The 24,958-nt window shown below is 31.0% G+C and overlaps 2 protein-coding genes across 3 annotated transcripts; one reads left to right on the top strand and one right to left on the bottom strand.

The window, feature by feature from the left end:
• Positions 1-607: 607 nt before the first annotated feature.
• LOC137918650 (cytochrome b5 reductase 4-like) lies at positions 608-23,263 on the bottom strand. Of its 2 annotated transcripts, XM_068761500.1 has the most exons (10): positions 23,073-23,263; positions 16,146-16,506; positions 4,738-4,884; positions 4,597-4,665; positions 3,835-4,469; positions 3,551-3,767; positions 3,199-3,386; positions 2,973-3,073; positions 2,533-2,622; positions 608-1,496 (listed from the first exon to the last, which is right to left on the bottom strand). In XM_068761500.1, the coding sequence occupies exons 2-10, from the start codon at positions 16,498-16,500 to the stop codon at positions 1,265-1,267; spliced, it is 2,034 nt and encodes a 677-aa protein (XP_068617601.1). In that variant the 5' UTR covers positions 16,501-16,506; positions 23,073-23,263; the 3' UTR covers positions 608-1,264. The 2 variants fall into 2 exon arrangements, with proteins under 2 accessions (XP_068617601.1, XP_068617602.1); XM_068761501.1 differs by lacking the exons at positions 16,146-16,506; positions 23,073-23,263 and adding an exon at positions 15,130-15,490.
• Positions 20,095-21,891, top strand: LOC137918995 (piggyBac transposable element-derived protein 4-like). Its single transcript, XM_068761954.1, has one exon. The coding sequence runs from the start codon at positions 20,179-20,181 to the stop codon at positions 21,889-21,891; it is 1,713 nt and encodes a 570-aa protein (XP_068618055.1). The 5' UTR covers positions 20,095-20,178.
• Positions 23,264-24,958: the final 1,695 nt, after the last annotated feature.

The raw sequence follows: 24,958 nt of genomic DNA on the forward strand, positions 1-24,958 counted from the left end.
TTTTATTCATTACTTTGTTAGAAGCATAAATCTACCAAACAATAATTTCTTAGAATTAACTTTCATATAGAATAGACCTTTGTCCTTTTTTCTTGATTGATATGCAATGCTAGACAGAGTTATGACAGTCTTCACAGCTAAAACTTCACCGATGTTTTACTTGTTCGTCTACCACTAGGACTGTGGAAGAATTTTAACACACAGATTGGCCATTTATTTTAGGCACTCTCCGCTTTTCCTTGGATGTCATAGGAGACATTGACAATAAGCTTGTGAGATTTGAGTGAGATTAATAGAGTTATTAAAATAAAACACGTTACTTATCGGTTGCCATACGTTTAAAATTTAATAGATCATTTTTATAACAAAAACACTGTACATAAAATTAATGATTCACCTGGAATGTAGGCACTTTACTATTTACACGTAAATCTTAAAGGAAATTATGAAAAATCTAATTTTTAACGATTTATGTAGATATATTTTATTGCTTTGTGGATATTAATTGCATTTTTAATTAATAATTAAAATATTTAGTAGGCTTAGAATTTTTATAATCATTGTTATTGTTTTAGTTTATTGCTAACAAAAATAAATTAATAGCCACAAATCTATAACCATAAATAATTTTTTAAATAAAATCTTTAAAATATGGTGAAATACAACATTTTAATATGTTTGCTGCACCTATGGACAAAACGAAAACAAGTTCACATAACAAAAAACAAATCGAAAAAGTGTAACATCTCATAAATTAAATAACAATGTTTGTCGAAGATTTACGACTATTTTTAGGTTAAATCAAAAAGTATACAAAATTTCTTTGGTTATTTCATATTTCAATAAAAATTATAAAAATACCCATAAGTACGTAACTATTGTGTGCATGATTACCCAAAGACGGCGTGAAACTTTATTACACTTAATGACATACACGCTTGGTATCTATATAAGATTTTTTTTACAATTGTGGTGATTTTAATTACACTAATTTATTATTATTTTACAGTAGACAATAATGTAACATTTAAAAATATGATTTATTGACTTATTAATTCACAATGCCCACTGTACATTGCTGTACAGAGTAATTTTTACTTCTGCCCTACAATGTATTAACAGCGGCTATTTCTCACTCTTGGGACGAAATCACGATAAATCTATTTGTAAAATCTATCTGTATTTCTATTTACAATATTATAACGTCATTAATTTATATTAAATAAACATTTAAATGAAAACTTTTTCGGTAACTTTAAAAACCTCAACCTATAAATGCATGTATAAACGTCTCTTTTAAGCCAAGATTCTTTAATATATCGACACCAGCTTGGGTAAATTCTGTGGGACCGCAGAGACAAGCGAATCGCGTAAATTCGTCAGCAACTTTGAAAGCTGATTCCCCGAGCAGTTCGGATAAAAGCTCCTTACTAATCCGTCCCTTGTGACCCGTCCACGTCGAACTGGCGTTAGAGAGAACATGTGTGACGTTAAGCCTGTAAAAAAAAAACATTTATCAGCTGTCAAAATCACTTACTACTATCATAAAAACTATCGAAATTATAACTTATTGTCTACTAATATTGTAACGTTCTAAACTGATATAAAATATGATATAATTGCATCAATTACTGGAAATAGATGTAAAAGTTTTAAAAGCGTGAATTTAAAGCTCATTTGTTGTCAATTAAATATGATACACACTTTATCCAAAAAATCAATTAAAAAAAGGTAAGTAATATAGCAAGTAAAAAATCATTACTAAATATTAAAATTAATCATTGTTTACTATCCGTACCTGCTTATTTTTTACAACAAGAAGTTATTACCCTGTCGTATTTCAACAGTAAAAATAAATTAAAGTAACATATTTCAAAGTGATAACTTTATAAAGGTGATCGGAAAAGGTTTAAAAGGTTTAAAGCTTATTACTGACAAATAACCTCTCATATATTCCTTTAAAAATTATACCTATAAGCATCAGCCTGTATATCTTTTGGTCAAAATAAAATAAACAACTAAAAATAAGAGGATAACTAAATTTAATTATAAAAGGTTGTTTAATATGCATATAATTTATTTTTTATATAAAAGTAATCATGTAATTACTAATCTACAGGTAAATTGGCCCTCAATGCATAAACAAGAACTTGCCAAGGGCGTACGGCATAAAGAAGTCCTTGACATGTTTATTCACAGAGCAACGTATAAACTTGTAACGAGTATATTTCTCAGGCCTTATTTATTCTCTTTTTGAATTCTTTCTGTTATTCAGGAAAATTTTACATAAAACTTTTTATATTCATATTTGAATATCATCAAAAGTGTAAAATACCTACATAGAAAAAGAAATATACTTCAACGATTTATTTTAGAAATATGTATATATGATCTGATAACATTAAAATAAAACTTTCGTTGTCTTATTATATATATATATATATATATGTTGTAATAGTATACGACAACATATATATATATATATATATATGTTGTCGTATACTATTCTAATTAACAAATCAATTTTTTTACCTGTCGTCCTGATTCATTATTTCTTCGAAGTTTTCGCGAAACAAGATGTCTTCTTCGGTTTTGTTGAAAAACAACAAAATTATTCGTTCGCTAAAATAAAGCAAGCTAGATTAACAACCCATTTTGAACGGATCATTATTAAATTAGTTTAAATTTATCGAGGACCGGCTGTACCCGTTCATGCGTTGCTGTATTATGCAATTAATTAAAAATCTGAACAAAATGGCATTTCTAATCTTTCAAACTTTAGCTGATAAAAAAATAAAAACAACAACCAAATAATTAGAAAAAAAACATTATAACCATGTATGATTAACATACAACATGGTTTTTGAATCTACCGCGTACAGACAGATAGACAGACACATTCATGTTTATATATACATTTAGATTAAGAAAGTAATTGTCAAACAAAATCAAGTACACAATGTTATAATTACCAACGAGGATTAGATCTCGAAAGCATGAATTTCAATAGGCTCAACATGGGAGTGATTCCAGTTCCGGCTGCAATCAAAAATATCGTTCTAACCGTTTTTAGCTAAAATAAAAGAAATTACATTAATTCATATGTTTTCATTACGTAAAAACTCAATTAAAGAATAAATCAAATTTAATGTAACGGTTTAAAATAATAGTTAACATTCCAATAAAATAATACCAAACCTTGTAAAGTTGAAAATTGCCATAGGGGCCAGATACTGTTATTAAGCCCCCGACTTTTAAAGATGTAAGTATCGGTGACAAAACACCCAGTTTGTATCGTTTTATTGCGAGTTTGAGAGGCGCGGATACTTCTACAGGTGAACCCCAGTTATCGCCAACGGGGGTATACGATCGTATACATTCCGAACCTACACAAATGTAATGTTTTATTATAGAAATAAGAAAAACATTTTTCGAATAAAGTACTTTTTCAAAACATTAAAAATAACAATGAATCATGTTTATTATTAGCAATAAAATTAAGATCGCATTTATAATATACTTTCAATAAACTGTATATCTAATTGAGTACCTGCAAGCGTTTGATGTACACGTACATGATGTCCTATCGGTACGACAACAGGACCCGCGCTCGGCGTCAAAGCCAATAACATCGTATCATGCGTCACAGCACTAATTCCATCAACTTTACACTCTACATTACGAGGAGTTGTTATTTTAATGGCTGTGCTTAAACTTGTTTCTCCACAGCTTTTCCAAACTTTCATTTCAGCCTTTTGTGCGATAATCTAGAATAAAAACCTTACAATTAAAAAAAAATATTCTATAATTTTTTTTGACTAAATCTTTACTTACCTCTAGCTTTCCACTTTCAGCAAAGACACGTAATTGCAAAGGTTCTTTTAGTGGTTCTTCCGGAACTAACTTTATCGTTCTTAACCAATCATTAGTTACTACTTCAATAAGCAATATTCCTTCAGTTAATCTAGCACAACCGCCAGGATTTGCCAAATGTCCTGTATATACCGAAATTGTCAGTTTCGTTGATGTTTGAATCCAATCAAAGCGAAGTGAAGGCGGCGTGTCTTCAATGTTTTTTTGGGTTTTAACGGGACTTGAAGCCGCTCGTCGGCTAATTGAAACGGGTAATTCGCTGGAGTGTATTAAGCTCTGCATAATTTTACTCGGCGGGCTACATTTAACATTTTCATCGGTTTTATTAGTAATTTTTTTTCGCGCTGGAGTTATACAATTTGCTAGATTTTCCATTGATTTTCTTACAAGTTCTTGGGCTTTAGATGGCTCACGAAGACGTTCAGACTTTGGAGAAGAATTAAAGCTATCAAAAAGGTCCTCTGCATTGGGTCTATCAAAACGTAGAGGGCCTACGAGACATTTGGCTAGGAGTGAATCGTAATTAACCCACGGATGTACTTTGTCGAAAAGCTCTGTTGCGTCTAGACCAGCTCCACGCATCAGTTCTTCAGGTCCTAGATAATTAGGTACGCATTACAAAATAATTTTTAATAAAATAACAATAATACAACAGTGATGAAAAACTATATGAAAAGGTTTATCTATGAACAGTGTATATTAATTATTATAATCAACTCTTACCTCCGGGATGATATGGAAGGTAATGTGTAATGTTGTAAACTCTACCACGTATCGCTAACCAGGCATCATCTAAAAGTAAAGTTTTCATTTAAAATATATCAGCAATTTTATGTAATAAGTTGTTTTGAGAAATCAATATACTTTTTGTGTTATGCGTAGCAAGTTCGGATGGATGTACTGGTCTAATCTGCCCACCGACTCCCGTTAAATCTTTGCCTGAATTCCCAAGACGGATCCAATCCATAAGACTATGGCCAGGCTGGAGAGCACATTTGTTTCGGGGGTTTCCTATAAAGCAAAATAAATTTTGAGTACAAAAAATACTATTTCATACGGTGTCGATTACAGAATTTTAACTACAATAATGATTTCTAATAATCAAAGTATGGTCGGATAATTTTTCACAGCAACAGTCTGAAAACTACCTAAATATTGTTTAATCTTATGGTAATCAATGCATAATAAATCGTATTAGTAAAACATCTGTTTAAAACAGTAACATCAACAATGTTTTATTAGTCTGTAATGATAGCAAGCATGTCCAGTGGTATTAGTAAAGTGTATTTGTGGTGAAGATTGTCCGGAGGCAGAATTAGGATTTTAAATCAAATTTCAAAAAGTACTATAATAAAAATTTGCTCTAGTAAAAAAAACGAATTGTGCGGAATTTATTTCTTTAAAACATTTTTAATTTGAAATCCGAATTCTCCCACCGGATACCTTTATTTGTGAAACTGTTAATAGTATATCTAAATGAATTGTAGTACTAGTTTAACTCCAATCAACATTAAACGCAAGTTCTAGACTTGCTTCTTAGATAATCTAACTAATGATGAACTTGAATACATATATACTCTTGACTCCTAATGCCACTCCAAAAAGACAGTATTTATTTTAATAGTTCTTTTTTACTTCTGACTAGGTCTATGAAATTTTTACTTCATTTTCATGGCGTATGAATTAATTCGATTTTCGTCGTGTCAGCCCACAGAAAATTATATACCATTATCGCTAATTCTCAAAGGACGCTGCAGCTCACCCTCTAGAAACTTGTGTGTGGCAATCCTATGTAATTATTACACAAAGTGCAAATTATATAAGACTGTATCCCGGGAATTGAACCCGTGTTATACGATCGCCAGTCTCATTCCTCTACCGCTGAGCTACCACTGCTCTACATTGACTAAATTACGTTTTTAACGATAATTTAAATTATGAATTAATTTTACCTACCTTTCGGCTCGTTATTTGATATTAATTGTTCGAAGGGATTAAAATGTTTCGGCTTCTGCAGCCAAGCCAGTACTAGACCTTACTATATGCAGGTTAACAAAAACAATGTTTCATTATTGATTATAAGAATAATATAATAACGATAAAAGTATGTATTTGCTGCAGAACTTAACAAAATTTACTATAGAGATAGTAAAATATTTTCATAAAAATCTGGATGTATTTGTTATCTAACTACGACGATACTATGTGATATATGACAACGACTTTTAATATAGAAGAAGAAACATTGTTGCTAAAAAGTAATTAATAATAAACCAATAATGATTTATTATTTTGCCTGTTAGACAGAAAGTTTTTTTATTTAATTCATACATAAAGGGTTTAAATAAACCCAAAGATATGTTGTTACAGAAATAAAATCATCCAAAAATAAATCAGCTTTATATCTTCGTCCTCTGCAATGCCTAGGCCTCTCACGAGGGTCACGGTTGTGCAGGCGGGTTTGCGATCGCAGTGGGGTATTATAGTACGCAGAGGACGCTGCTGCCCATCCTCTGGAAACTTGTCTGTGAGCATTTGCAATCCTATATGATTAATGCACAAAGTGTGAATTATACAAGATTTATTTCGAATTGTCTCGAAAGTCGAAGCCGTGACCTACGATCGCAAGTCCCAGTCCTCCACTATTACTCCGGTTTATATTATGCTACTTTTTTACTATGTACATTTTCACGTCTTAAAAAAGATAATGTACCAAACTATTCTTACTTTATTGAAGTCTATAGCTGAGTCATGTCGATACACAGACTGTCTTTGTTCGCTAACTACTGTAAGAATTTAGACGTGCTCGTTTCTCTTCGAAATTTATTTCATTTTCTTTTCTAGTCGCTTATTTATTTTTACCTTACAATGTACAATTATTAAATTTTCACTGAACAGATATCTTGAACTTTTTGATAACTTTTTTAAATTATTATATATTACATATTTTTTTTTATTTTCAAATAATAATAAATTTATAAAAGCAAGTTTTTTTCTGTTTAACACCTTTGTAGCTAACTTTATAAAAACGTGTGGCCAGAGATTATTTCACAAAGATACGGAAGAAAATTTATGTATCAAAATAATGTACCCAAAAGGTTGGTCGCATAATGCATCCTCTGTATTAAGTCGCTTTTATACTTTGTATATAATAGGACGTGAATAAATAAATATTTCCCGTTTACCAAGTGTAGGAGCATCACGACGGACGTAAACAGAAAACAGAACAAAAAGATAAATGTTGTTCTAACATGAACAATGTTTAGCTTTGTGCTCGTCAATTCTGTCAAGATGAGTCTTTAAACATTATATTCACATCTAGAACAATAAAGCGGCAAATAAAACTTTATAAGCTTTTCACGCTTGCTTCTTGGATTATTCCAATTTTAACTCCGTGTTTTAATTTTAGTCGTGAACAGTGGTGTTCGCGTATGCAATGTTGAAGTTATTCGTGTAAGATTAACTAGTTCCGCTTCCAGAAAAAAGAACGCATTATATATGTCCGTGTACTTTTACAAGGATGTACAAACTAAAACTAGTGATTTAAAAGTCGTAATCATCAAAAATTATATAAGTTTTTTTCTTAAATGAGTGTAATTTGAACTGTATTTACGATTAGATTTAGAGAATAGTATTAGATCTCATTCACTCTGGTTAGTGTCAATAAAAGTTGAGTAAATCTGTGTAATCATGTACGAATCAAATACTCGTAGTTTATTTTATAACAACATTGTAAACATTTTAAGAAACACAGTGTAATCCTCGACCAATAACAAAATAAAAATGAATAAAAGGTAAACATAATAAGCATAAACCTTTACAACTGCGGTTAGGTTTTGATAAACTGTGTATTGGCGGGTATATATAATATACATATTATCATCCAAAAAGAACTGCTTTTCTGTAGACTGAGTATGAATCTACTTAAATTTGAAACGTTTTTGCACAAATAATTTTTAATGGCCCTTTTTGTATTTATAAAAAGTTAATAATTATATGATACTGGAAACATTCAAAATTGATAAAGGGAGAACCATTATAAATTTTCGGCAACGTAATTTACAACGATTAATTTTTCTCTTCTTAGTAATTAATTTTCATATTCTGTATCTTCATTATGTTGTTTTATATTTATAAGTTTTTTGGTATAACATTATTGAATATTCTTCTTAAGTAAGAGACCAATCTCCCAGTTGCATATATTATTCTCTGTGAGTATCAGTCCACAATCTACAAAATACTTCCGAGATCGTTGCTGTTACTATGCTAGCTCAGTGGTAAGGACTGTGGCGTGTGTTAGTTAAGTAAGTGGCAATCTAGCTCATAAATATGACTGAAATTGTACTGACTGAACTGTATACTTACAGTTCAGTCGTTTCAGCCGTAGGAAGTCCACGACAGAACAAAAGCCTCCAGCGAAGCTTTCCAATAAAATCTCTCGACTTGTACAAAAAGATCGTCCTTCTACCTCATAGAAGCACATCCTACGTTACACTTTCCGGTCCGGGGTCATCACACCAGAATCTTAAGTCTATAGCGGCCATTTTTTTTTCTGTGACGATAACATGTGGCTTGTCCACTGTCACTGTGATTTACTATCAGTACCATGTTTCAATAAAAAATTATATTAACAAAATGTAGCACGATCATATCACTTTGAATTAAATAAATAGCAAATGATACACCAGAAATATTTGCGATTTTAGAAAAGATATAAGAATGTCACTTCCCATATCTACGCAATACAGCAATTGTTACAATCTTCTCCCTAAAGAGAAGCTTGAACGTGATGTGCCTACGAGACGCTTTATTTGTATTTCTATTAAGTCTCGGTTCAATGTCGAAATGTTAAAATATTACTGTACTTACAATAATAAAGTGTCTGACTGCAAATTATTTTTAATTTTATATTGCTTCATTGATAATAATGTTTAAAATATTTGCATAGAATATTTAGCACGATCATACTAGGCGCTTTCCTATTAAAAATTGATTCTTTAATAAGATAAAATACCCTTATTAGAAAACCATTTATCCTATAAATAAATTTTGATACAATACATTAATAAAAGTGGAACTAAAGATTTTTTCATCTTCTTAAATACAATAAAACAATACTATATTACAGAAGGTATGATTATATAAAATTTTAAAATACTGTTGAATATAGAATTAAAGCTTTTATTATACGATTGCGTATTTTCCTCGATAGTTATCCATCTTGTAAGCACTTTTTTGGTACAGGTTGAAATTGACCATTATACGACAACAATGTTTCAATTCTCATCGTGAATTCAGTAGACATAGCGGACCCGTTCGATGCGTAGTCTGGAAGATTCGATTCTGTAATTTAGCGAGACCCGAATAAATTCAACAAAGATTTAGTGATGCTGTACATGAAAGTACCTTTTTTGAAATAACGACTGAATGAACAAGGTTTAAAAGAATTCTATTTGCACATTAAAAAAAAAATATTTATTTATTTAGTCTTCCAAATTCCAAATATCTAAATACAATTTTTTTATGTATTTATTCAAATAGGCACTTTTGTCCTCTATTTTAAAATGCACTTTTTAATTGAAATATAAAAATGTTTAAATTATAATATCAACAATGTAAATGAATCGACAAGCAGTGTTCCTAAAACACAATTTTAATATCAGATTTCAAATTAAAAAAAAAGGTAGGTCTGACATATCTTGGGCAACTTTGTATGTTTACATTTAGATTCACAGGACTTGTTAACTTATTGAAGACGAAATGTAAACGTTACCAGTTGATTTTTACTTCTTTTATTTATGTGTCTATAGCTACTTTTTATATATGTAATTATTTAATTTTACTATATCAAAATCCCGTTTAAAACATCTCTTATTTTTAATAAAAGTATTTTGTAACTAAACAGTCTGAAAAACTATGAAATAAGAGACTTAAAAATTAATAATAACTCTGTCATTAATAAAACAAATTAGGCGTAAAACAGTTTAAAATTATAATTATCGACGATCCCACAGGCTTGTGGATCCAACGCACCTGGCTTAATGTTTCTAACTTTACCAATTTAAGGTTGAATTACACTAACTAAAATAAATTTAAACAATTAATTAAAATTAGAACGTGACGAAAATCAAATCAAAAAAATATTTTACAGTATATTTTGATTTTATTTTCGACAATTTTGATTAATAACGACGGCACCAGAAAGAGAGAGTTGTCGTTTGTACCACCAGAGTATTATGATCTAAAAGACAGTTTTTTTTTCGGCACGGCAAAGGCCTCTGAAAATTTAAAGAATTGTTAGTAAAATATAAGAAGATTCTCAGAAACTATTTTATATTGGAAATGTATTAATCAACCAATTTACATTAGTGATGTAGGCATAGTACAAGTCATTGTCTTAAAAACACTATAGAAGCTATTTCTCCGATGAACATATTAATCTTGTTAGTGGTCTGTATGTACTCTCTTTGAAATAAAAAAACGAAAACTGTATTAGATTGCAACCTTGTAATTTATTACTTCCTTAAGCTATGCATCAAATTTTCTCTATTACACTCCCGGCTTCATCCAACTACCTTGTTCTACGCATTTATTGACATCGACAGGTTAAATCTACAATATATTACATTGATATTTAGGGTAAACGGTGATAAGTAGGTCAGATGCTAGTCTCTTAATGTAATAAATGTGGTTATAAATGAATTAATAGCCGGAGGGCGCCGTGGTTTCTAGAAGTAAAATAAGCAAATCCTGTTATGATATCCCCGTTACGACAGCCGTGTGTAATAAACATTAAGATATTTTCTTCGAGCTAACAGCCTTACGTATTTATGGATTAATTTTCCTTGATAATTTAATAATTATATTTAAGAGTTAGAGAATTAGATTTATCCCACGTTAAAAATCAATTATATGTTTAATATTAAATCAGAATACACTGTGATAAAAACCAGAATTTATACATGAAGGTGAGAATAGGCCGTAATGTGTAAACATTTTCATATCGGATAGAGGTTTTAATGTGTGTTTCTTTTCTCTTGATGCACTGAAATAGATACCTTTGATCTGATTTTCACACACAATGTTATTCAGATTTTATGAAAATGTGTGACTTAACATGAATCATCATTTAAATTCGAATTACGAAGACATGTATTATTACTTAAAATTTATATTTACGTATTACTATTTTTTTACTTATAATAAAAAATCAACACACAATTTGTAAGAATTAAATATTGCTGTCATTTACTTATAATCTGTTATAAATATGAAAAAACACTAAAACAATTTTGCAGCCACTTTGACTACTATGGGGCAATGTAGAAATATATAAAATGTCAGTTTTTCTACTGGTAAAATAAAATCGTAATAACATAAATAAAAACTGACGGGTTTTGTTAGCATCGCCTGACATAGTTTTCTAATATGTATATTATTGATATGTATGTATGTATGTTCCTATTGTTAAAATAAGCTTCTTTTGAAACGAAAGTTATCTATATATCGCACATGTTAACACAAAAGTAAATTTTTAAAAGCCATGTCCTTTAGAACGGCGCGGGTCCAAAGTGAATTGGCTGAAGTTGAAAATATTTTATATTTTTTGCCTCATATATATGTATGCAGGTTCTACTCAATGTTTTTCTTCGCGATTTGTGAGTACGAATAATGTTTAAAAATTTAGTCGGATCGTTAATTGATCCGTAAATGAAATAATAAGTTGCGATCCTTAATTGACTCAGGTGATTCTTGATGCATAATAGCAAGTCATATTCAGTAAATCAAGAAAAGAAAGGATACTACATCGAAGGAAAATCAATTGAATCAAGTTTTTATTTTTATGCAATTAATGTGAGATTATTTTGGACTGAATTTTCAGCTTCTAAAAAGCATTTGTAGTTTTCTGTTCGAGGCTCTGAAGGCGCAGAAGCTCATCTAAGACCTCTAGAGTCCTTTCTGCTTGTTAATTGACCATCATTTTATACTATAAAAGCTGTGTTTAAAGATTGTTCTTAATATGTTAATAATTCCATTCGCTAGAACACGATCTTACTATGTCATCCGCTGTTTTTTTAAAGTTTTCAGGTCTCTTATTAGTGGTATTGACTTATATTCCTACGATTTAGAATAATATCTATCATTAAATTTGAGTAATATAACAAATCCTTTCCATAAATTCAGGTTACCACAGTAGCCCTACAGCAAAGGTAGCAATATTCCCTTTTAAATCCTTGTTTATTCTGGTCTCAAGAAACTTGACAACTCCTCGTTCAAGTTGTTTGCTTTTGGTTTTACGTCAGCGTCCTTCGTTATCGATGTACGTGATAATATATATACTGAAGACCTTATTTATACAGAATGACGGGTTTTAGGTGTTAAAACGGCAAATATCAATTAATGGATGGTATTTGCTATACAAACATCAATGATTTCGTTAATAATAAATAACACAATAAATAACTACACGTAACGGACTACACGTGGTAAAAACAATGATAAAATTGAACGAAAAAAAAGACTCATGAAGTACCCTTCTGAGGATGAAATCCTAAGAAATTAAGGTTAAAAGATTTTTTTGGTCACTGAAAAGATATTGCCTTTTTTTAACTCCTGTTCATTTTATTTGATCTTAATTATCTGGCGCCTTTGAAAGCTCTCGTGAACGTCATTTCAAAATTATATATGAAAGAGAATCTTAAATGAGTACGCACGAAATAATTCCGGCCTACTTCAGCTAGGCTTTAGAGTGTCTTTTAACTACACCGGTGATGCTACTAGATAAATAAACATCGACTTGTTCCAGTTTAAAAGGTACTTTTATTGATAGAGTTACTGATCTAAATTGCACCACGGATGTTCCAGGATAAGACAAGCGCATAGACGATGTTAATGGGATTTTGTATATTAAGTTGTTTACTATCAAGTATTCAGCTACTTTATTCATCTATTTCTTAGAGGACATATACACACACTTATATATACATATCCTTCAAAGATAACCTCGATTACCGGTCTTGACTATTTCGTCGGTGGAGAACGTAGTACACCGCTTTTAGAACCGCTATAGCATGAAATAAAATTCATAATATGATAAAGGTGGAAAAGCAAGAAATAGATTCAAATCTAGTATCTCTACGAGCTTTCGTCGGAACTGGTTATCTGTATATAGAATCTAGTCCTCATTGGATTTATAAGCTTTAAGCTCTAAGCTTTGATGTTACATTTGCTATTAAAACACAACGAAGTAATTAAACCAGTTTTTCCCAACGTGGGGCTTACGCCCTACAGCATCAAACTACCAACAATAAAATTGCCCCCAATTTGATTGTTAAGGGGGCAATTCGAAAGTGGGCTCGACGGGAGTGTAACCCTTTCGCTTTAATAAAAAAAATATATTTGTATATCATAAGGGGGCGTAAGAAATATTAATGTGGGACATGGCATATAAAAGGTTGAAAAATACGGCATTAAACATTAAAATAGATAATACTGAGACATGTTTCGTAGAACTATTCTCTTTTAAATTCATTTTCTTTAACATTTGTAAATTCTGAACTTTTTAAAAATTTGTGTTCTATTCTATTATTCCTGATAATTGTCAAGTCATCAGTTACAGAATTTTTGAAGAATATCAAGGTACATAAATTGTATATTTAAAATACTCACTACATAATTTTGTCTTGTTCTTTAATGTTTGTAATCATTTTGAAATGACCTTCTCATACTTACTTTCTCATATTTCGTTCTTTTATAATAATAAAAATAATTGGTAATAAAAGGTTTTTGAGAAGAAAGGAAAAAGAATACAAAAACATGAAATAAAATTTAACTAAATTTTAAAGCAGGACCCGAAAAGTTCAACGTCCGCCACTACTGCAAACCCAAACAGAAATCTGCATTGCAGGATTAAAGAGCTTGCGAGTTTGTGTATATTACAGTTGTGCTCTGTGTATTTTCTATGTAGTCAATTTACTGACAACTTTATTGCGTAATAACAAAAATAATGGTATTTCTTATAAATTTTCTTCATTGTTGAATGATTTTGTTAACATTCTTACATATACTCGAATAAACATAATAATTTTTCTTCTCGTTGTATTCTTTACACGAATACGCAAAATAAACAAACTCATTAGTGCACGTATCAAAATTGTCTATTTCATAAAACATAATTAAATCGATTCAATTATAATCCTCATTATTATCATTCCAGCCCAAGGACGTCCACAGCAGGACATGGTCCTCCCAATAAGACCAGTTGTAAGGAAACTGCATCCAGCGTTTTCGGCGATCTTGACAAGTTTATCTGTGGGTTGGCGTCCAATGCTGCTAGCGGTCATCAGCTCTGCTATGTGCCCCGGTCCATTGTCACTTCAACTTGCTAATTCGTTGATCCACGTAGGTTACTTTAGTTGATATACGAATCTCGTAGACAAATCCTGAGCATAGCCCTCTCCATGGCTTGTTGAGCGGCTGTGAGCTTGCCAATGAGACCAAAGCTAAGAGACCATTTCTGTACTGTATGTCATCAGGTAACAGACATTGGTTGTAGTCGCCTTTAGGCACTGAGAGACATAATATTAATAAATACAAATCAAAAATTTTAAAAATGTACAGGTTATTCAAATACTCTGAGCTATAGATATATACAATAAATCACGGGTGTATGATGGTAGCACTATATTTTTTATAACTACAATCACGGTTTCGAAATTCACTCGAGATATTTCAGAATCAAATCAGAGCATTTGCCGCCCGCCGCCACATATAAATAAATTCGTTTTATTTAGTTCAGTAAATTCACAAGTTGCGATGCTCGTCAAAAGACAAACAATCAAAAAGTAATTTTTACAGTAGAACAACTCTAACAGCAATGGATCATTATCACCTATTAGAGGGACAGCACTAATTTGATTCTCATTGCAGATATAATAGTTTTTTGGAAATTACAATTAATCGGCTACTATCGCTTATCATTTTAATATTATTTAATGTGGTTTGTTTTAATTATAAAACAATATAGTTATAAACTAACACTTTTATTATTATGACAGTTACAATATTTGAACTAAAAAAATATTTAAAAACATACAAGTCAATAGCGCTGGCTCTTTCGATAATCTCAGAATATTAAAAATTAAATCGCAAATTATTAAAACGAAAAATTATCTTCATTATTAATGTTTACAATTAATGTCGATTGAATAAAATTTACTAATTGACTCAGGAAACGAATAATGACGGAAAAATAACCTGATTCAGCTGGGTCAGGCGGTCGATGCCTCTGTCTGCCGTTCCACCAGCATCCACAACACGGCATCACTTTACACTTCTCACATCACACACATCACAGCAGCCTCCGATCTCTATATCTCACACTGATTTACTTTACTAACACAACCTTACACAAACGAATGACCATATCAAGATTATCACTAGTACATAAATTTAAATAGTTATATATAGTTTTCAATTAATTTCTTTTCACTCCATAATTTTATTTTTCTAACTAAAATTCATGCCGTATGTTGTTGTATATCACTAACAAGGGTATGAGAATTTTCCCCATTCAAAAAAACGTAATAGAGAAAGTGTAGAGTCGGTAAATTAATTTTCACGAGGATCATACAAAGGCACGCGCGACGACGACGGCGTTCTGCGCTGAACTGCGACGGCGGGCCTGTGACGGAGGCTTCCCGATTCTAGTATTTCCATTATTTACGACGAAATCAACCCATACCAACTCACTCACAAGAGTAAATACACTTAATAATTTCATATTCCCGTATACGCTACGCATATGCATTCATGTTTTAGAACGAATGATTTGCCAACATTTCTTATTATTAGTCTCAATGACGAAAAGAAAAAAGTCTACAACGTTTTAATATTAAATAAAAGAAGAGTTTTTAATTTTTTAGTTCTACAAAAAAGATTACACAACGAATCACCACAAATACCATTGAAAATACAGCAAGACAATGTGTATCTTAAGCCTACGGTGACGGAGCATGCATTACGTAAAAACAAACAGTCAGAAAATACATCGTTATGAAATATTAAAATATAAAATTATTAAAAACATGAATCAAAAACTTCATCCACGTTCCAATAATTTTTGTGTATAAATTTCAACAAAGAATTGTTGTATTTTTATTTCAAAAATCTGTTTTTTTTTTTGCGAATTATGTAAACAAGCCTTAATAAATATTGGTATGGACTAAAATTTTATATTCGTTTATTTTGTATTACTTTTAATTTAATCTTACCTGTAGCAGAGCCACTATTCATATTCGCCATTAGTGGTTTGGATGTCTCCGAAGGTGACCTTACACGGGATGAGTTTTCCGAGGGACTAATCGAGTTGGGTTGATGCGAGGTTTTTATGAACGGAGTAGGGGAATTGGGTAAAGACAAAGGAGATGACACTCGTAAAGGCGAAGTAGGGGTGCCAAGATTTGACTGTAGAGATAATTTTGAGTCAGAAGATAAAAGGGAATTCGCTTGCGGAGTGCCTGATTTATCGGAGATCGATTTAGTAGAACAAAGAACCGAAGGTAGTACAACGGTCAAGGGATTATTTTTTGTAGATATGTCATCCTTATTTTCACCATTTTTCGACATTTCGATCTGAAAATAAATAAAAATTATAAATTTTGGGCGGTTTTTACCCATATATCATATTAGTATCAAATCGTTTCATTTCTTTGTAAATATTACGTAACGTTTTAACTAAGATTGTAAGTTTTAACTAAGACTCGGCGTGGAATATGTTAGACATTTGAATGATGGACTGTTGACATGGTAGAAAATTTAAATTATTCAATTGGAATTACCTCAATTGATTTGTCTTAAAAATAAAGATAATACTATCGTAAACTTGTTGAATGCATATTAAAAATATCACGTCTATCTTGTCATAATCTCCCCAGTGCCTGTAACCTGTAACCTAACAAATTTTTCAACGTGGTTGACATATATTTAAATAATTTGAAAACATAAAACCCGAACGAGAGTGAATTTTTCAAAACATTTTACCAATTACTTAGTGGTAACAAAGTCTTTGCCACTATTTAATTGATTAACTTGTTTTGAAAAAGGTATGTGTACTCAGAAATAGATAAGCATTTTTGAATGTATTAGTTAAAGAAATTTAAAAAATTCTTAAAAATACAACTAAAACCTAACATAAAACGATCCAATAGCGTATATCGTCAGTATATTAATTATTTTTTTTATAATATTTTCTCTATACCAAATAAGTTAAAAGAGAACTTAGTGGCTTTATTTGTTTCCTACCATTCAATTCTAGATATTTTTGGTAGGAACAACAGAATGGAATGGCAGGCCCTCCGGCTCTGCCGTTTCTCGCAACGCTTGGCATGCGGGTTAGCGAGCGCAGTTTTTTATTGCGAATATGTTCGGAAAATGCTGCTGCCTATCATTCGCGACCATTTTTTCTTTACTGGAAAAGAAGGTGGGGACCTTTCTATATACAGGTACCACCACGGCAAAATTAAGTTAGTAACGTTGTAAATCTTCAATATTTAACTTGTATCATTTGCTATCCTTTTAATTCAAAATTATCGTGGTTTATTTCGTAAATAAAAATTGTTATTGAAACATGTTACTGATTACAAGTAAAAGTCGTAACTATTTGCCTGTTTGCCTGCATAGCCTAAGAAGTCCATAATAGGTACATAGGTGGACAGACCACCTAGTTAACTTAGTCGGAAAACGCTGGGTACAGTCCTCTTTCTACCTTTTTTTTTATTGGAAATCTATGGGGGAGACATATGTGCGGTAGTAGATCACCAGCTAAAATAATGATGATGATGTATAATTAAATAAATAAATATTTTTTGTAGAAATAAAAGTAATCTCATTATATACTAAGTATAGCATTATTATTGTATATTTATTTTTAGTATGCAATGTCATTAATTTCAGGATATATCAAAGGAATCACGGCAGAGCGAGCGACGTCAGACGCACACAGGAACGAGACGTGACGTAGTACAACTGACCGCGGAATAGTATACTTCCTTTCATCGAGTAAAACTTAAATATCAACTTCCGTTATATCTCTAGTCTCCTACAAGAAAAATATATAAATAAAACCTAACCATTATTAACTGTAACGGTCAACACAGTTGGGTCTCCGTTCATAACATAATAATAATAAAGGGTGATAACGTAAGAATAACTTTTCTTTATATTTTCAATTATTTTTCAGGAAAAAAAGATATTTATTGAAGTTAAACGATCTTTATAAGTTAGTTGTCGTAGGCATTGACAATTGGTCGATGCAATTTCTTGCGTTTTGCATAAAGGAAAGCGACACCTCTACAAAATTTAATTAGAGGTGAATCCCCTAGACGGTATTCAGAGTTTTGACATAGTATAACCAGGCACTTGAGCTCACATAGATGTTTGCGCTTAAGATTATTGATTGCAGCAAATCTGAAACACAAATATCACAAACAGCAGTCTTACATTGACCGTATAGCTAATGCAGAAAACTTTTTGTGCATATAAACCAATCTTCAAAATAGTCTCAGACAACGCACAACTTGCTCCGATGAAACTATTTTGTGCGACTTAGTGACTTATTTGTTTTCCTTTTGCATTTGCTGCGTTCAAGTAGCAAGTACATACAACAAATAGTAGTACAAAATTACTGTTGTATTATCGAAACAGCCGTAGCGCCTTAGGTACGCGCGCGGTAAGACGGGGAATATCGGGAGTCGCACGCGGCGCTCATGCTTTTTTTCCACTCTCGACACGCGTAAAGCGCGATACAGTGGTTTCGGTAGCAACAAAGTTACTTAGATACTAAAAGTGATAAGTTATCGACTTTTAAGGAAGAAACCTTAAAAATGTATAATGCATGACGCAAAGAGAATCAAAATTATTTACATAATTATCGGTGTATTGAGTAAAACAAGACAGTATTTACAATCATATACATTTCCTTTTTGCAAACAAAATATTCTTGCAAAAATTATTGTACTTTTATTCAAGGTTTTAGCAACTGATTTAATCTTCTGATTAATTATGACATAATCAAATGATTCAGAAACTAGAAAGCGCTGTCCATATGTTGTTGAAATTAAAACATGACTTTTTGATAGGATTAAAAATAAATCAAAGTTGTTTACTTGTTACTTTGGAATGACTATTTTTTCTTATTGTACATGTAATTTTTTGCGGAAAGTATTTCTCCAGATCCTTCTATCAGTGTGACATTCCTATAACCATTTTAACAATTTATATGATCTTTTTGTTTAAAAGTTTTGAATATAAACATATGAAAATAAATTTCATTTTGGTATGTAAACTGATTTCAAATATTTTATCAAGAAAAACTTTTCTCATTAGATGAGGGTGCAAGGAAACCATTTCAGTTCAACCAGAAAGAATATTTATTAATTGGTTAAACCAAAAACGCCCAAAAACTCCCTTCATATGTTCCATTAATTTTCATTACAAACTATACCAGTAAATAAACGGAAGTTAATAAGATGAATTTCTTTATATTTTGTATTAAAGATATAGATTTGATTCTTGACTATGTCCAATAAAAAAATTTAAAACTTAACTATAACATCATTAAAAATATTACCACAGAAGAAATCAACTTTTATGAACAGCTTCTAATGACTATAATATTGTAGGAATATAAACTTTTCTTATTTTTTTTCTAGACTTTTATTACTGTCTAATGCTGTATTCCCAACTTTAGAGTAATTTCTAATATAATTCACTCAATTATACAGGCTGTGCCTAGTATAATATACTTTCAGATGTTAAGGAAATAAAATATTATTACTCATTAATTAATTTAGATTGCAATAGACCAACAAATCTATACAGTAAGAAGTTGCAGCAGCAAAATACAGTAAATATAAATGTGTTGTTAGAGATATATATTTTATACATTTTTCACTGTTTCGATAATTGTCCTATATAAACAGATAGACCTATCACTACTGTTAAAAAGTTATTTATAAATCAAAGCGAATGTTATGTCAAAATCTCATTATATATAGATTGTTATTATGCATCACTATGCCGTCCGGCGACACCACAGTAGTGTCGTGCGCAAAGATCGGCCAACGGCCGGCAACACCACAATAGTGTCGCGCGCAAAATAGTATAAATAGTATCGCTCAGTGCTCGGCGCTTCAGTATCTTTTGAGATCTGTTGCTGTTGAATTCTGTAGGTGTTTTGTTTAGGTAACAATAAGTTACATACGTCAAAAAGTTTTTTGTTTTTATAAATGCTTGTGCCCTTTCATCATGGCAGACGAAATAGACGACACGATTATTTATGATGAATGCGCGGACGTCTTGTCTGACTCGCCGGACGATTTGAACGATTCGGAAGAAGACATTGGAGATGAAAAAATTGAAAGTGGAGCAGAATCGTCGGAAGATAGTGAAATATTTACAAGACGAATTCGACGAAGGTTACGGTCCTCAACTGATTCAGATGAGTCAGGCGAAGAAAACAGTGCACAGTGGTCAGACTTTGATTTACCGAGGACCAATAATAAATTTGAAGGATCTTCGGGTCCAAACATATTTCCTAAAGATACCCAGAGCGTCCAGGATATCGTAGAATTATATATTAGGAATGATATATTTGAATATATTAGCAATGAAACTAACAAGTACTACAGTCAGAATTGTAATACAAGGAAACTGGATAAAAAAAATGCCAAATTTGTGGATGTTACGGCACCAGAACTTAGAAAATGGTTTGGGCTTGCTATCCTTATGGGTACTGTAAAAAAAGCAAGGATCGATGATTATTGGTCGACGAATCCATTGATAGACACACCGATATTTCGCAAGACGATGACCCGCAACCGATTTAGACAAATATTGTCATTCTTACATTTTTCCGACAACAACAACAAACCGGATAATGCCGACCGTCTTTTCAAAGTGCAATTCATAATTGATTATTTTTTAAAAAAATTTAAAGACAATTTTAATCTAAGTCAAAACATCTCAATCTATGAAGGAATGATACCGTGGCGTGGACGGTTAAATTTTAAGGTTTACAATCATAAATATAATCAAAAGTATGGGATACTCATTCCGATGCTGTGTGATTCGGTTACGGGATACATTTCTTCATTCAAGATATATTCTGGCGTTGGACAGCCTATACCAAAGACAGTAATGGAACTATTGGCATCATCTTATGGAAAGTGGCATCACCTCTACATGGATAATTATTACAACAGTGTAGAACTTGCAGAGAATTTGCTTGAAAAGAAGATTCGAGTTTGCGGAAAGATACGGCAAAATAGAGGTTTTCCAGAAAAATTAAAGCGCACAAATATCAATGTATTTGAAGCTTGTCATCAATGTAAAGGCGAAGTACTCGCACAGGTATGGAGAGCCTCGAAAACTAAATCGATACAAATGATCTCTACAATTCATAACGCCACATTGACTAACATTCAAAGAAAATGTAGAAAAACCAATTACACAATAAAAAAACCAGAAAGTGTATTAGACTACAACAAATACATGAAAGGGGTGGACCGGGCAGACCAATATTTGAGTTATTACCCTATATATAGAAAAACCATAAAATGGTCTAAAAAAGTTTGTATGTACCTATTCAATTGTGCATTATTTAATGCATTCTGTACATATAAATATTTCAATACCGAACAGAAGAGTCTCCGATTTCTTGATTTTTTATTAAAAGTTTCTGATTCATGGTTAAAATACCATGTACTGGCTCCTGAGGAAAACTTGGAGGTTACCACATTGCGTAAGCCTCATCATGATCCGGTTGACAGACTGTCCGGTCACGTCAAGCAACATCAACTAATACGCATATCAGAAACTAATAAACGGAAAAGAAGGAACTGCCATGTATGTTCTAAAAACAAGAAAAGAAGGATAACAAATTTAATGTGCAAGTCTTGTGGAGTTGCATTACATCTTGGAGACTGTTTTGCTTCATACCATACGAAAGAAAAATACTGAATACCAAAGATATTGGAAATAAATAAATATATAAAACAAACAAATTTTGTATTTATTTTTATTTATTGTATGTATATCTTCGAAATTTCATGAAAGTAAGGGAACAGGGTTGAGAAAGCATAAGAACTAGCAATGAGTTGATTAAAACTTTACAATTCATAATTTCTTGATAATGTCAAAAACGGCCGGCAACCAGCGAATACATTTTTACGAAACATGCGGAAGGCAGTGTTAATAAAAAATATTTTTGCACAAGTTAGTAATTTAATTAGTAAATACATTTATGTTTGAATTAACTTAGTTTGATATAATCTTTATTAAATGTTAGCTAAATTCTGAATAGTATTTATGATTTCCTTTCGTTTAAGATTTGGATTAATTTTAATAAGCATATCACAAGAAGCTATTTCTCCATAATTTGATGCCCAATTTGCGAGCCTCTCAGTATTGCAAATAACATGTATTCCACAATCATAGCCATTGCTTTGCTGCTGACATTCCTTGTCAATGAAGTTAATTGTACCTAGAAAGAGTCATTGTAAATTTAATTTCCCAAAAATCAATCACTATTAAAACTATCAATAATGTGATAAAAACTTAAAACCTTACCATGTTTTTTCAAATAAGACATCAAATGACTAGCAAAGTCCCATGCTACATTATGATTACTTCCTGAAGATGAATCAAGGTGAAAAAAACAACTCTCCTTCTTGGAATAAACCAGGAGACTCCAATGAGAGCCACCAGCCATATCTGGTAAATTATTGTCATTCAGAGCAAAAAATACAAACTGCTTCATACTAATATTGAGTGGTTCCAAGAATATTTTAATTTCTTCTGGCTGAACCATTTTTACACACTGTGTAACTTCTGGTGAAACAAATAATAAGTCTTTTGCATTGTTAAAAATGACTCTTTCTAGATATTCAAAATAAAAGGATATTATAGTGTCATTAAGCCAATATGGCCCATCCAAAAGGTCAATATCTGACTGATGTAGCAATGTTTCATGGAAGCTCAATATCACCGATGACTTTGCCATGTTCAACAATTAAACTATTTCTTTTTAAATTCTTCTATCACGAAACCATCTGGTAATAAATTTTAAATTAAAAAATAAATTTAAATAACTGTCAATGATATAAATCAAATCAACATTAATACGTCATAGATGAACTTACCAACTTTGCGCATAGCACGCGTAAATGACAGGCTTAGGACACTATCAGATTTCACGTTATGGTTAATGTATTAATATAGCACAATTATTAGTAATTTTTTAACTGCTTCGATTCTAATTATTAATTAGAATGGTCTACTTCTTGATAAAGTTAAAATTATATTCAAACATCACTGACACCAATAATTTGTCTTTTACTGAAGTTGTCAAATAAAACATGAATTGTCAATATTATTATCACTGTCAGTGTCAAATCCTATTTTTGCGTTTTTAAATAAATAAAGAATCGTGCACGTTTATGATCCGGCACGACAATAAAGAGCATTCAATAGGAAAAATATTTATTTTTTTGACATCTTTAAAAAACGTTATCACGTCATGTTTATAATAAAATACTAAAAAAATAACAACAGCAATATACCAGCGCCTTCAAACTATTCCTATTGTACTATTAATAAATATTGTTGTGAACTAATGTTAGCATAGATGGCTATAAGACTTTAAAAATATTTTTTTGTATTATTATAATAGTGCATTTATTTTATGACATGTTTTCTCATCAAATTAGTTAAAAAATGAAAACTCTGCTCTATTGGTTACAGGGTAAGATATTTTTTAGAATCGATATCACTAAATTTCTATATAAATCATCCTGTTTGATGCTACGTGACAATAATCTTCGTCAATAAAATTCGATAATTTAGTAATAATCTATTCGTTCTAGTCTTAGTTATTATTATGCATTATATCAGTTAAAAAATCAATGATATTTGCAGAAATTACAATTGCATTTTCATAACTTAAGTTTTCTGACAAGTTTTAATTACAAGTCTAAATCAATCACATGACGTAACTTTGTAAACTTATGACAAATCAGAAAAATACGTCTGCAACGATTTGTTTTACTATAAGATCATGTGCCAGAAATTAGTAACACTTAGTGCTAAAAAAAGAATATTACAAATCTGTATATAAAAATAAAAGGAAGAATAGTATAAATTTGGTTTTTTGAAATGCCGTTTATTATCATTAATGCAAGTGCAATTAAAATAACCTAATAATTAGATCTATCATAACACAATTTAAGTTTTTAAACCTAAGAAGGAATGCATTGTAGTCTCATGTTTAGTAAACCTCCAATTTGTCTTTATACACACAAATTAAAATCGTTAGAAAATAAAAACCGTTTTTCTAAATAGAAGAGCGTTAATTTGAGTAGAAAAACGGTTATTAAATAATAACACTAATTAATAATGTAAAATTAAATATTTGGTAATTCAAAGACAATCTAACTGTAAAGATATTTCTTAATACAATAAGGCCGCAGAAGAATTATTGATATACGATTTTCTGAAAACGGGAAAAGTTCAAAACTTGCTTAAAATTTATTTCCATACTTACACAAAATATATAGGCATGAAAAGAACTTAAATTTCTTTTTATTTGTAATGCATTTCTTTCTAAGTTGGATCTTTTGTTAAGAAAATAAACATTAATTAAAATAAATATATTATTTTAGGGTAGGAGCTTTTTTAAAGCCATAATTGTCTTCTGTTTTGATCGCGTAAACATTATTTTGTATTCCTTGCGTCATGTCAAGGTCCCTCTTATCACACATTTCTTTTCCGGCGTTCGATAGTCAAAATTATTACCTTATCTACAAGTTATATAATTTCATTTTAACGGATTTTTGTTCCTTTATTGCTCCGTGATTTTTTCATCAAAGTAAGGGATATATTTCTAGGTGGTATCTAATTTGCGATGGGATGCTAGTTTTTTTTTTAATTGAGTTCTGGTCTTGATGTAATGCCAATGTTAAGTGAGCAGTAAGGCTAACATTTCTTTTCTTCCTTGCCAAAAGGGGAGATGGCGTACAGGAATTCAGAA

Source organism: Battus philenor, unplaced genomic scaffold (genome assembly GCF_028537555.1).
Source record: "Battus philenor isolate CCGP_79_NKW_IND1 unplaced genomic scaffold, ilBatPhil1.0.hap1 SCAF_15, whole genome shotgun sequence".
NCBI classification, from domain to species: domain Eukaryota; kingdom Metazoa; phylum Arthropoda; class Insecta; order Lepidoptera; family Papilionidae; genus Battus; species Battus philenor.